Raw genomic sequence first — 14,574 nt, forward strand, 5'->3', positions numbered from 1 at the left:
TTCCAGAAGGTCCATGTTAAAAAAACAAACAAAAAAACAAAACAAAACAGTAGAATACTTTAACTGATAGGTGAGGAAAAAAAGAGTGGGCAGCTGAACTTAATCTCTGTGGAGTGAATAGAAAGGAAGGAGTCCCTCACTGGGAAAGTGACCACAGGACAACCTTGACTCCAACCCAAACTTTAGTCAGAAATCAAAAATAAAAAGGAACTGAATCTTTTTAGAAGCCATATCTGGGGAAATTGGTCTCAAGGACTAGCCAATAAATTTTTCTGGTAGAAAGGAGTTTCTGCAGAATAGTGTAACTGCAAGTGAATCTCTATCCCAAGCTGTGCCTACAGCCTCTAAGCCTTGCAACCACAAGTACATAGTGAGGGAGGGGCAGGGATAAAGAAGCTTTTAAAGAAACCAGGGAGTATTTGAGTGTTGAGCCACTAAGATCATCTAATCCAGCTTTTGTTGTTTAAATGGAAAACCCAAGCTAGGGGGGGAAACACAGCTGACAAATCTAGGACTGGGGCACAAGAGCCCTGGCTCCAAGCATATGGTCTTTTCTCTTGAACTTGAATTTATAAGACTGGATGTAGCTTGGATAGATTATTCAACAGAGCTTGAGCATGGTCCAGGGTACTACTTCTGCTATGTAGACTAAGGACTGGGACTTGAGCACTGCAATCATTGAAGGCAATCACAAGTATATCCTAAAATAATTGAAAAAAAAATTGCCTCTCTCTTCTTCAATACCATCAGGATTCATGATGTAGAATACTGCATAACGGGAATCCAGTGTCTTCCAAACTATGAGTGGGGACTGCCCAAAGATTGCAAACATGTGGCACCAAGAGGTCACTCAATTTCTTCTCACACTTTTCACGTCCTTCATGAAGCCTGAAAGTCACAATTGAACTTAAGGATCTGGCACCATATTTTTCTTCTCAAGGTCAACTACTTTTTTCTCTCCTTGTAGTCAGTGTGTGAGAGTAGAAAAAGCCTAACTTTTGGAGCCAGAAAGACCTGAGTGGAAATTATATCTTCTCCATTATTTCTTAGTTTTTTGTTCACTTTAGGTAAGTCACTTTACTTTTATGTGCCTCACTTTCCTCACATATAAATAAGGATAATGATAATTCATACCATACCAAAGAGTTGATGATTAAATAAGATAACACATGTAAAGCACATAATTTTATTATTAATAGAAGTGAATTTCTTTCTTCCCTTCCTTCTGTAAGGCCCTTCATTCCAAAATGTGATCTGTGGTCAGAGCTGTGCCAGCAGGGCCAGCTTTATAGCCATGTGACCTGTAAAGTTTCCCAGGTCCCCATACTTAGAAATACCTCACACTTGGCTTAATATTCTTCTTCTTCTTCTTCTTCTTCTTCTTCTTCTTCTTCTTCTTTATTTTTGGAAAAGTTTGTTTTGGGAGTGAGAGAATGGGGAAGGGGCAGAAAGAGAGAGAATTCCAAGCTGCCCTTTCAGTGAGGAGCCTGATGCTGGGCTCGAACTCACTAACCACGAGATCATGACTTGAGCCTAAGTCAGATGCTTAATTGACTGAGCCACCCAGGTGTTCTGGCTTACTATTCTGCTGTCACCATTTTGAAATCTTCTTCTTTTTTTTTTTTTTTTTACAGGAGCCCCCTCCCCCACCATTTTTATTTTACACTAGGCCCTGCAAATTATGTAGCTGTACCAGGTGAGAAGCTGTGCCAGGGGAAGTAAAAAGGGTGTTTCAGGACCTGAAGACATTCTGACAGAGTGAGAGAACACATGCTTTGAAGTTGATAGAAGTGGATTTAAATTCCACATATACCACTAATTTGCTTTTTGATATCATTTTCTTTCATCCCTCAGATCTGTTTCTCAATTTTGACAATGTAGATTTTCATTTGATAATGTCTCAGCTCTGACATTCCTCATTAACTCATTAACCCATTCCTCATTAACTCTAGGGAAAACTCTGACCCATAGGTAGAGCCTAGGGCAGCCAGAGGCTTTCTGCTTCAACTCTCTGCAGCTTGGAGAACCACTGTCTGTAGGAGGTCAGCTACAAATGGGCTGGGGGGTGCATGGCAGTGGGAACTGTTGCTGCAGTAATGGGCCCTTTCACAATAGCACTGTTTTGTCATTTTTCACCCAGATTTCCGTTGGTTAAACTCAGCCTTAACTTCCTCATTTATGTTTCCTCTTGAAGACATCAAGGACCCTTCAAAACACACGATGTTCCTGCCCCAGGCAAAAAGCCCAGTTACCTCTGGCCACTGCAGTTTGGCTCATCACCAGGGAACCTTTGCCTCCTCCAAGACCAAGGCACCACTCCAGTAACAGGTATAATATCCATTTTCCCTCTCTGCTTGAATTCCCAAGCTGGGGGAGGTCCAAGGGTGGCTTGAACCTACCTACCCTATTCTCTTTGGACTCTCCTCAGAGATTCTGAGTGAAGGGTGGGTGAGAAGGTTCCCATTGGTTTTCTATCTTGAAAATTCTAATGGTGAGAAGGAAAGATAACATTTCTTCCTCAAAAACATTGTTTAGGAGCTAGCCACTTGGAAATGGAGTGTTCTTTGGAATCATGGGTCAGGAAATTTGAATAGCAGTCTTGAATTTGCCATTTACGCACTATGTATCTTTGATAAGTCTTCTCACCTTTCGAGAACACATTTTTGGCCTCTTATGCAAAGAAAAGGAAGGGAAATATTAGACGAATAGTGTCTAGAGGCTCATTTAGTTTTTATATCCCTTATTTTTATGGTTGTCGACCCTCTGTTGAGAAAGACATAAGAGAGATGCTGAATAAATATATCTGGGTGGGGCTGAATGGGATTGAACCATGCCTAAAAAAATCCATACTGCTTCCAATATGAGGAGGTCCAACTGGTTCAGAAGCAGGATACATCCTGCTGCTTGTTGTGTTAGGCCTGCTAAGGTAGATTAGGGGCAAATGATTTTATTTTGTGTAGTATGACACACTAAGAGAAGAACTTTCAGAGTTCCTTAATACCTCTATGTCGATATTCACATTTTCTTCCCATGGGTTTGGCAAGCCTTTTTCAATTGAACCTGTTTTTCATTTATTTATTTATTTATTTATTTATTTATTTATTTTTAACTTTTTTTTTAACGTTTATTTATTTTTGAGACAGAGAGAGACAGAGCATGAATGGGGTAGGGTCAGAGAGAGGGAGACACAGAATCTGAAACAGGCTCCAGGCTCTGAGCTGTCAGCACAGAGCCTGACGCGGGGCTTGAACTCACGGACCGCGAGATCATGACCTGAGCCGAAGTCGGCCGCTTAACCGACTGAGCCACCCAGGCGCCCTGAACCTGTTTTTCTTATACACACTCATTTGGAGAGGCATGCACTAGAACATCAAGAGTGGGAATAAAACCTATCTGGTTTCAGCTCAGCCACTGACTCCTTCCATTAATATTGAGGTGACATGGTCTATAAGGCTCTTCAATTTCGAGTATACTAAGAAGGAATATTTAGCCATTTCATATTTCTCTCTCTCTCTCTCTCTCTCTCTCTCTTTCTAATGAAATCAGAAAGAGGTTTCACGAGGCTACAGGCACCTCCAGTTTATCCAGGTCTTCTCACAGGAGCCGGTAGCCAATGAGGGTAATGATAGAGCTTTCTGGACATGAGTCCAGTTCTGTCTTGCCACCTTGAATGCAAGCTCTATTAATCAACTTTCTTGGCTGGCCTCCACCCACAACTGCAGGGACTGAGCCACAGTGCCTATTAGCTCCTATATGGGAAGCTCTGAAAAGCTGAGAAAACTTTCCTAACAATTCTGCCAGGTAAATCTTCTTATTCCCATTTCCAAAGAAGACAACTGAAGCTCAAAGAAAGATTTTCCCAATGCCATGATTGGCTAGTTGGTACTCAAGGCAGCATTAGAATCCAAATTTGTCTGATTTTTCCCACTATACTGTATATGGTGACCAAGATTGTTGCTTTTGCTGCTGTGGGTGGCTTGGGATGAATTGAGTGGTATGGAAAATGAGGGGATGGAGAAAATTGTTTATAGACTTGTATTTAAAGTCACTCCTATATTTCAAATTGGAGAAGCATGTCATCCCCTCATCAACATCTATTAAACTAAAGGAGATAATATTTTAAAAAATATTGTTGTTCCTAAAAGACAAGTCCCTCTGCCTTGTCTTAGCTCAAATAAGGCCTTCTGGCCTCATGGGGTACTTTTCTATTCCTGACAATCATGTAATGTTTGCCACTTGTCATACCAGTATTTAATATGAGCCAGCTACTTTCTCACAGATCAACTGCCACAGCTGGAAAGGTGAAGCATTTGACACAGACAACCTGGATTTTTTTTTTATCAACAAGATCTGGATGTTGCCAAGGGAATTACTCTGTAAATTCCAGACATGACCATGTTCCTAGAAGCTTCCTTAGTTCCCTAATGGTTGTGGATTGAAAGATCCCAATGCCTCACTGCCACACCTACTGCTTGTCTTTTGCCATCATTGTGGACGTGTCTCCCTTTTCCTGGAGAGAGAGATATATATACAGAGCAGAGAGCTAAAAGAAACAATGAGGAAAGCTGAAAGGCACAATGAGGTGATATAAGGCCTAACCCTAAACTATGAACAACTTGTATAACCTGCAGCTACTTCCTTCTTCAATATTAACCTTCATTTCCTCATTTATAATATGAGTGGGTAAGACTAGATGATGTTTCTTTTATAGCTTCCATTCTTGAGTCTTGATGGGACAAGGGGGCCCATGTTAGGCAAGGCTAAAGCCATACAATAGTCCTGTTTCATCTGTCCTGATCCTGTTAATTCAACTGTCACTGGCCCTTGCTTTCCTTCTCAATAGCACAACCACCATTTTTTGAATATCAAATACTGAACTAAAGGCTTTGCATACATTAACTCATGCCATTCACACAATAACTTATTATGTAGGTACTCAAACCCATTTTGTGGATGTGGAAAACTGTAGCTCAGAGAGACGAGATAATTTATCTGAGGTTTCCCAGCTACTTAATGACAGTTAAAATTTAAGCCCATGTTTAACCTCAAAGTCTATGTTCATAACCACAAGACTGTGGGACATTGGAAAGTGGGTGGGTGGGCTCATGGATACTAATCTGGGGCCTAGTCTTTTCCTGAGGTCAGAGAAGCAGGACAATGACCAAATTCTCTCCCTTATGCATATAGGAGCCAACTGAAGCTTGGAACTCCAAGGAATGCTAAAGCTATAGCCCGAGGACCTCTGGGTGAGCACTGGGGCCTCATATGCAGTCTCAGCTGGGCTTTCCTTAAGGATCCATCTTCTGGTTGGGAGACTTATGCCTGTTTTTGCTCACTTCCTTATTCTGATGTTTCTGCTAGTCCTTAGCCTTTGAAGTTTCTCTGGGGCTCAGGGTGTGACTCCTTTTTCTTTCATTCCCTCCAGGGCCATATCTCCCAGGAAGATCTTGCCTCCTCACTGAAGCTCCTGGCCTGGCCTCCTGCAGTGCCACACTCCGTGTATTTGACAAGCTGAGTTGGACACTCCATGTGGTAGAGTGTCAGTTTGTCAAATACCCCAAGTGCGGCATATGCCTAACAGCTCCAAGCCAGAGCAGTTGGGATACAACAAATAAATTGCCAGCTGAATACAAGATCACTCTCCAAACACAAACTAAACTTTCACAGGTTATTTTCAGTGACTTGAGGGAACTGAAGCATTGTATCTGAGGGTGCCAGGGGAGAAGTGAGGCAACTCTTGAAGCCACAGATCTGGAATGTTTCTACACACATTGTCAGAGCCCAAGCAGGACATAATGGTCTTAAAAAGGTATATGGAATCCAGGGATGGAAGTGCTCTTTGATTTGTATTTTTTTTCTTCACATTCTTCTTACAGAGTCTCCTAGAAAGGACACCAGACTTCTCACACAAGCTTCATGATAGGGCTTAGAAACCCACTTTCCTGACACTCAGCCTTGGCTTCTAGACACACTTTGACCTTATCTTTCTCTTCTTCTTCATGTCTTTTCTCCTTCTGGTAAGACTTTATCTATTTTTTTTCTGCCTACTCAATTATTTCTCATAGTTCTGGCTCAGAAAAATTCCAGTCTCTCCAAGGACTTTTGAAAGTCAACCTACACTTTTTTTCTTCTTCATTTGAAGAACACACTTTGCCTTAGCCCTTGTATGTACCCATTTCTTCTATTGTCCAATGGCACCTCTTGAATTATTAATAAACTTTTCCAGTGGATATTTTTAACTCTCCCCACGAAATTGTGAGGAAAATACTGTTTTCTTGAATTGCTGTCTCCCCTTTCTATCCCTGCACCCAGTAGCTCTGGTTAAAGAAAATAATACATCTTTACTGATTGACTTTCTAATAGACTATTATCCTTGGATTTGGGTCAAGATGCTATTCAGAAATTTGTGAAAAAAATTAAACTGTGGTCACCATAATGCTACAGGGTGTGTGAGGTAATAATCAACATTGAAGGATTTTCCTCCTGAGAAATAGGGTCAAGGACTAGAATGGAAGAGCAAAAACATATGCTCAGAGGACAAATGTGTTTTGAAATTATTTGGTAACTCAAAGTTATACAGGTGTTTTATTGCAGAATTTTTAGTGTCTTTAATTTTCTAATGTTGCATTGGAAATCTCAAATAGAAAGATTTACAGAATGAAGCATTTTTTATTCCTATCTAATTGTGGATTCCCCCCCCCCCAGGGCCATCTCTTGGTCAGAATCTGGGAAAATGCCCTAGAGGGACTCCATATCTTCTGTCTCTCCTTTGGAGATCTGCTTTTTTTTTTCTCTTCCAGCTTTCCCTGAATGGCTATTTGCCTAAGACAAATTCTGTTATCATCCCATGTTTGTTTAGCCTATCTTACAGTTTTGAGATAACCTTGTACCTATGACTCTCTTACTGACTTGTATGGAAAAAAAATATTAGTTTTGGGGCAAAGATGATTCCTACTGCAATGAATATATGATCCTAACAGTTCACAGGCCTGTTTTCTGGTCTCTGCTCTATCACTGACTTGATGTATGTGATTTTATACTGTCATGTCCCTCTCTAGGATGTATTTCCTCATATGTAATATGGGAGAATTAAAATTAATAATCTCCAAGATTTCTAAGATAAGAGACTTTGAGATGTCCTTGGGAATTCATAGCTTCTATGGGAGTAGCAGGGGAGTGTTCCTGGGTTTGGGAATCCTTTTATTAATTTACTTTTGCTTGTGTTTTTAATTTTTTAAAACTTTTTTCAATGTTTATTTTTGATAGAGAGTGAGAGCAAGCTGGGGAGGAGCAGAGAGAGAGGGAGACAAAATCTGAAGCAGACTCCGTGCTGTCAGCACAAAGCCTGACATGGGGTTCAAGCCCACAAAACTGTAATTTCGTGCTGAGCCAAAGTTGGACACTCAACTGACTGAGCCACCCAGGCACCCCATTACATTTATTTTTATTTTAGAGAGAGAAATAACATTCACAAGTGGGGGAGAGGGGAAGAGGGAGAGAGAGAGAGAGAGAGAGAGAGAGAGAGAGAGAGAGAGGAACTCAAACAGTGTCCATGTTCAGCAAGGAAACTGACTTGGGGCTCAATCCCACAATTCTGGGACCATGACCTGAGCTGAAATCAAGAGTTGGGTGCTCAACTGACTGAGCCACCCAGGCACCACTGAGGATCTTTTTATTAATTGACATGCAATTAGGATTGTCTTCTTAACTCCAATCATTTATTTCTCTAAGGGTAGTAGGAAGAGAATAATGGCTTTTTTTCTGACCCTGAGGGTCTGGAAACAGCTGTTTCATGAAGGAAGCTGAGGTTTCCACTGGGTGGGTCCGTGTTTCAGAGGCTTGTAAGCATGATGGGGAAGAATAAGTTACTCCTTTCACCAGCTATGTGAACCTGGCATATGAGGATGAAGAAAATGCTGAGGTTTTGACCATGGACTTGGCAGGTTGATGGTGGTGAAGCAAAGGAATAATTCTTGTTCACTTCTGTGTACTATTTTGACTTCTGTAATCATCCCAAAGGAGAGAATCTCCTGGTGAAACCTGAGCTGACTTTGGGCTGCATTAGAACCCAAAGTGTCAAAAACAGCTTCCATGAAGAGCAAAGAAGTTTATTTGACATGAATTACATGAAGAAAAGGAAGAAGTGTTGAGTCAACCTAGAACAGGTCCTCATAGAGGAGATTGAAATAAAGGTGTATGCATGCGTTCACACATACAAATTGTCAAACACATGCATGCATGTATGCATGCGCGAGCGCACACACACACACACACACACACTCCTAGTTCCCATTTGTGCTTGAGGAAAAATATTTCTTTGCTTCGACCCCCACATTGTAAGAAGACCAGTGTATAGAGATGACTTATGGTGAAGACAACTACTGCAAAGATTTCAGGATTCCAGGAGGTAGAAATCTTTGAGGGTGGTGTATTCATACTTTGGAAATAAATGGAGCCTTTCATCTCTGCTTCCACAGTCCCCTGAAACAGAAGAGGGGGTCCCTCATTTTCAGGTTTCCAATTGACTTAAGAGAGTCATCCAAATGGAGTTGGCAGGATAACAGGGAAGGGAATGGAAGACAGTTGAATACGAATTTGCCAAATATTCATTGTGTCCCAGATGGGCCCACATCTGAAGTAAAGTAAAGATGGTATGTGTGGGAAAGAGAAAGACAAAAAAAATAAAAGGTATTATTCATAATTCCAAGTCCCCAAACATCTCAACCAGTCTCATTTTAATCACTTGATGGGTACTTGAGAGAAGACCAATATAACCAAGGTTGCTATCATGATTTGATTTTTATTGAGCACCAAAAGAATACCAGAGCACTAGACTCACAGCTCAGGAGCAAAGCTTAACCCTAGCTTGTTACAAAAAAAGGTATCTGGCCCTGAAGAAAGGGAAGTGATCCTGGACACAACTGGTCCCCCGAGCAGGCAAAGCTGCATTTCCCTCTGGTCTTCTGGTGGCAAGAGACCAAAGGTGTGTGTTGTCTGGAAGCATGATGACCACGTCTCAGTGCTATCAGAACTTCCCTCTGGTGTTTGAAGAGAAGAAGCAGAAGGGATAATAGAAGGGTCTAAGACATGACCCAGCAGCAGGCTTGCTTGAAGTGCATATAACTTCTTGGGCAAAGCCAGTCACTCTTTGAACTTCAGTGATGAAAGACCTGTTGGGCTATCCAGGAATGGAAGTAGCAGGGAAGATGGCTGTGCAGAATTCAGGGGCTGAATAGGCAATTATGTCAGCAGACCATGGCCTACCAGGTGCTTTTGTCTTTGGTGGTCAAAAGCTCATAATCTGGAGGAACTGTGTGCAGCAGGTGAGAATAGTCACCATTGATCTGGGTGATGATCTGGTGCTCCTGGCCCAAGCAGGGATCGTCAGAGTAGTCAATGCCCGGAGTCTGGGAAGATGACTCTTCACTGGAGCAGTCACTTGTGAAAATAGCCACTCTCCAGGTTTCACCAGAATTGCTGTCCTCCCTGGAATGTGCCCTGTGGCCCAAGATCCCACCACACATAAAGAGGGGCTTGAAGCTGGGACTCTAGTTTCCCACACTTCTGCCCCAATTCTTGCCAACTGACCCTTAGGCTCTTGTTACTAAAGGTTTCTGGGAACAGGAGGCTAGTGGGCCTGGATTATTCCATGTCATCAGTGGGTCAAGAAAGAACCTCCGGAGGTGCTTCAGAGGGGGAAGAAAGCTATTCCCTGACCCTGAAGGCCTCTGGGTTTAGAATTGTGTTTGTGCCAACCTCTCTTTCTTCCATGCCAGTGACAAACAGAATGAGGGCAGGGAAGGGGTCAGAAGATGGAAAAGCAGAGGTAATCTTACCTGGCCACTTCACAGACATGCTCTAGAAAAGAAGAAGAAATCAAGTCAGAAGTCTCCATGGGGAGTGGACAAGGGCCAAACATGGACACTGGTTACCAAAGAATGAGGGAAGGAGAGACAAAAAGAGAGATCTCCATTGGGAGGTATTGGGAAGATAAACTGAAACACAGGAATACAGATTTCTCAGAGAAAGGAAGATTAAGTACACTTTGTTACTATCCTCTTTGGTTCAGGACATCGGGCTGGAACAGTTGCTTGGTGTGGTAGAGGAAGGAACACTGGAGCTGGACCCACTCTCAACCCAGAAATCTTGCCAAAGATCCCCAGGGAGTTTTTGTGAAAACTTGGCCAGGCCAGGGCCCAGGCAGAAGGGGTTAAATTAGCCTCTCAGGGACCATGGCCTAAGCCATTTCCAAATGCACTCATCTCCACTCTGCACTCAGAAAAAATCCTGAAGTAGGTCACCATTTCCCCCTAGTGTCTGTGGAGGAGAACGATCTGCAGTCCGTGCAGGCTTAAAGGCTCTATAACCTGATACAAACATGGATGTTTCTTGGTACTTCCCTCTAGGAGTTTATAAACTTTCAAGAATGCAACTGGGGATGCATGCATTCAAACACAAGAAAGAAAACAGAGCATGCCACAGGCCCTCTGTTTTGTGATACAGCCCTGTGTTTCCATGTTTTACCTGCCCCACTGGCCTGATAGCTCCCATACCACAGGTGTTATCTAATTTTTTATATGCCCACACTTTGGCACATAGTAGTCACATGTTAAATTGAATTAATGGCCTAAGGCTATCTCCATTATAGAGAGATAAAAATAGAAATTCTGGGAAGGCAATCGTGAGAAGGCAATCCAAAAGGGGAAAAGCATAGAGGCATTAGGTATATGTGGCATATTTGCCTATTTGAGCCCAGTGATTGGAAATGAAATTAAGGAGTGATGGGGGTCAAGAAAATAGGCTAAAGCCACATCAGAGAGGGCCTTGAATGGAATTCAAATTTTGACTTCTATTCCCTGGGCTATGAACAGCCCTATAAGGTTTTTGTGTGGGAAACAATCTAATATGGTTACAGTTTACACCTAATCTCATTGAGGCTATGATGAATGTTGTTTTCACTGGAATTTGTGGCTACTTGAGTTATCTCTACTTCCAAGTTCAGCCTCATGGGTCATAGCCACCCTGACTAGCCAAGACCTGAGCTTATACTTAAGACCCAGGAGAAGGAAATACTCAGGTTACCTTCTCCTCTTTGGCTTCAGAGACTCATGGTGGAAACTAGGCTACTTGGGAATAGAAGCTTCTATGGAGAAAAAGACACACTAATGTTAGGCAAAATGGCCAGTGCAGCAGGCTTTGAGGTGTAACTAGATTTTACTTAGAAATCAACATCCAAATTCTCTTTTAACTCCTCTGTTGGCTCACAGTTATTAAATGGCCCTGATAACTGCACCTCCATGATGTCATCCATTTATTTTTTTTAAATTGCTGACTTTTAGTTCCTTTGCAAGGCCTAGAGAAAAAATTTCCAAATTCCTTAGCCTGTTATTTAAGATACTCTGTTATCAATAATAAAATTTCCTTTTCTCCTGAATTTCTCCTCTGAATTTTCTACATTGATGGCCCCACTCACCGTCATCTTTTAAGCTTTTGCACCTTTGCTCATGTAATTCCTTCTTCCTGGAACACTGCCTTCTAATTTTTTTTTTCATCCTCCAAGCCCTGGTCTAAGTCCCACCTACTCCTAAAAGTTCTTGCTAATCTCTTCAGCCTTAACTGACTCTCCTTTCTTCTGGAAACCTTATCATTGATTATATTCTCCAGGCTTTGAGTCTATAGCCTTTTTTGTTATGTATGATTATTGATAAACTTCATATTTCTACTTTGAATCTTCTAAATAAATTGTAATAAACTTGAAGCCAAGGATTGTGACTTCCATTTCTCTTGCATCCTCATGAGACAAACCATTACAGTGATGGCTTTCATTAAGCTAGTTAACAAAGATTTCTGAATTAACTTCCACACATCATCTTGTCATTGTTGGCTTGCATATCTATCTCCATACACTTCTTTTCTCACTCCCACTCTAGGCTGGGAGCTCTTTGAAGTGCCTATCACAGTGGCTGGTACAGAATTTATGCTTAACTATACTGTCAGAATGAATTAATGAACAAAAGCCACTCAGTTATACTCATAACTAACCTTGTTGGGATGTCTTCCAGCAGAGCATGACATAAGCCAGGATGGAGACCATCATACAGCACAGGGAAATGATGAGAATGATGGAAAAGGTAGGTAGGCCCTTTCCTAGGAGGCAAAACAAGGCCAAGAGGTATATGGTTGAAAATGAGTTTAAAAACAGAAACTCCAAGGAACAGCCCAACCAGCCCATAACTTTTTTTAAATTTTTTATTTTTTTAAACATTCATTTATTTTTGAGAGAGAGAGAGCAGTAGTGGGTGAGGGAAAGAGAGAGGGAAACAGAGGATCTGAAGGAGGCTCTGCACTGTGAGCACAGAGCCTGATGTGGGGCTGAAAAGCACAAACCATGAGATCACGACCTGAGCTGAAATCAAGAGTCGGCCAGTTAACCAACTAGCCAACCAGGCAGCCCGCGATAACATTTTCTTTTCCATTTTTAATTTTCTCCTGGCTTTATTTTCTATCCAGAGAGACAAACAAGACCCAAAACCTACGAGAAAGAGTTGAGAGAGGCAAGAGACTCCATGTATAAATACAATCTTCCAAGTCCACTCACTGATGGCTGATTGGCTTGGGCATTTGAACTAGTCATCCAGGCTTTCCAGGGGGCCAAGACAAGATATTTTCACTTTCTCTTAAAGGAAAATAGTACCTTGACTTCCCCACTTCACAAAATGCTACCTAATTGATACTCTGGTCAATTATGTCTAGCCAAAAGAATTATTTTCTTCACACTTTCTGGGCAAGTACTCAGATTTCTTTTTCCTCAAAACGTATTTCTAGAGTCTCCTGAGTTAACTATTCTAATTATGCCTATAAGCTGAAGGAAACCACTGGACTGGGCTTTTAGTCTTGGATCTGTTATTTCCTTGCTGTATGACTGTGGTAGGCAGAATAATAGTTCTCCAAAAATGTCCACATCCAAATCCCCAGAACATGTGAGAATTTTAGTTTAAATTGTAAGGAAGAATTAAGGTTGCAGATATATTTAAAGTTGCTAATTAGCTGACCATGAGATGGGGAGATTATTTTGAATTACCTTGGTGGGCTCAATGTAATTGGTCTTTTAAAAGTTAAAGAGGGGTGGGGCACCTGGGTGGCTCAGTCAGCTATGCAACCAGCTCTTGATTTTAGCTGAAGTCGTGATCTTACAGTTAGTGAGTTCAAGCCCCACATCAGGCTCTGCTCTGATACTGCAGAGACAACCTGGGATTCTCTTCCTTTCCCCTCTCTCTGCCCCTACTCTGCTCATGTTCTCTCTCTCTCTCAAAATAAATAAATAAATTTTTAAAAAGTTGAGGAAAACAAAAAAGGTCAGAATTAGAGAGAGACTTGAGGATGCTGCATTGCTAGTTTTGAAGATGGTGGAAGGAGACCAAGATCCAAGGAATATGAGCAGCTTCTAGAAGCTAGAAAAAAAGAAAAAGAAACTAATTTTTCCCAAAATCCTCCAGAAAAAACACAGCCCTGCTGATACCTTGATCTTAGCTCAAAGTGTCAAACGTCTGATCTCCAGAAGTGTATGATAATAGATTTGTGTTATTTTAAGGCACTAAGTTTGAGGCACTTATTTTTATAGCCATCTTAGAAAAATAAATTTTAGTGACTTTAGTCGAATTATTGAGTATGTATTAGTTTCCCTGTAAGTTTAGTGAAAAGATTGTATAATGTCTAATGCACTTATAGCTACAATATTCTGAATCTAAGGGGTGAGATCAGTGGATAGAGAGGGGTAGAGAAAGAAACTCAATTATCCTTAGGATTTGTTGCTACAACTGGCTTTATTTTTACCAGACCCTAAAATACTTTGTCTTATAAATCTGGAATATCAGGCATTGGATGGCTGAGTTGGTTAAGCATCTGACTCTTGATTTCAGCTCAGGTCATGAGCTCATGGTTCATATGATCAAGCACGTATTATGCTCTGTGCTGACAGCATGGAGTCTGCTTGGGATTCTTTCTTACCCTCTCTCTCTGTCCTTCCCCCACTTGTGCTCTCTCTCTGGAATATTACTCACCTATAAAAAGTACTATCTTGTCATTTGAATAAAATAGATCTAGAAGATATAATGCTAAGTGAAATAAGTAAGTCAGAGACAAATAACACATAACTTTACTCATACGTGGAATTTAAGTAAGAAATGAAACAAATAGAATAAGAAACAACAAAAAACACTCAAATATAGAGAACAAACTGGTGATTGTCATAGGGGAGGAGGGTGGAGGGATGGGTAAAATAAGTGAAGGGTATTAGGAGTACACTTATTGTGATGAGTGCTCAGCAGTGTATAGAATTGTTGAATCATTACATTGTATACTTGAAACTAATATAACACTGTGTGTTAATTATACTTGAATTAAAAAAAAAATAAAAACAACTAGTATTTGTGGTCCCCAGAACTGTGATTGAAGCTGAGAGAATCCAAGCTGTATTTCTTTGATTTTTTGATTCTCCATTTCTTCCAGATTGTCCAATTTGTTAACATGCAATTTTTCATAATATTCTCCTATAATTTTATTTCTGTGGTGTTG

The 14,574-nt window shown here is 41.1% G+C and overlaps 1 protein-coding gene and 1 long non-coding RNA gene across 13 annotated transcripts in view; one reads left to right on the forward strand and one right to left on the reverse strand.

Moving 5' to 3' along the window:
• The first annotated feature begins 1,921 nt into the window (after nucleotides 1-1,921).
• LOC131502905 (uncharacterized) overlaps nucleotides 1,922-14,574 on the forward strand; it is an 83,757-nt gene continuing 71,104 nt past the window's right edge. For 2 of the 8 annotated variants that reach the window (XR_009257243.1, XR_009257247.1), the window contains exons 1-3: nucleotides 1,946-2,328; nucleotides 5,188-5,246; nucleotides 5,426-5,809. This is a non-coding gene — a long non-coding RNA (uncharacterized LOC131502905). Of the gene's footprint in view, nucleotides 2,329-5,187; nucleotides 5,247-5,425; nucleotides 7,124-14,574 lie in introns of those variants that run through there. The other 6 variants (XR_009257249.1, XR_009257245.1, XR_009257248.1 and 3 more) reach the window with 6 other exon arrangements.
• VSIG4 (V-set and immunoglobulin domain containing 4) overlaps nucleotides 8,781-14,574 on the reverse strand; it is a 29,442-nt gene continuing 23,648 nt past the window's right edge. For 2 of the 5 annotated variants that reach the window (XM_058714083.1, XM_058714081.1), the window contains 3 exons: nucleotides 12,043-12,147; nucleotides 9,837-9,858; nucleotides 8,781-9,498 (listed from right to left, as the gene is read on the reverse strand). In XM_058714083.1, coding sequence (XP_058570066.1) covers nucleotides 9,261-9,498; nucleotides 9,837-9,858; nucleotides 12,043-12,147 — 365 coding nt within the window. In that variant the 3' untranslated portion in view covers nucleotides 8,781-9,260. Of the gene's footprint in view, nucleotides 11,144-12,042; nucleotides 12,148-14,574 lie in introns of all 5 variants that reach the window. The other 3 variants (XR_009257241.1, XM_058714082.1, XM_058714084.1) reach the window with 3 other exon arrangements.

Source organism: Neofelis nebulosa, chromosome X, assembly GCF_028018385.1.
Source record: "Neofelis nebulosa isolate mNeoNeb1 chromosome X, mNeoNeb1.pri, whole genome shotgun sequence".
NCBI lineage: Eukaryota > Metazoa > Chordata > Mammalia > Carnivora > Felidae > Neofelis > Neofelis nebulosa.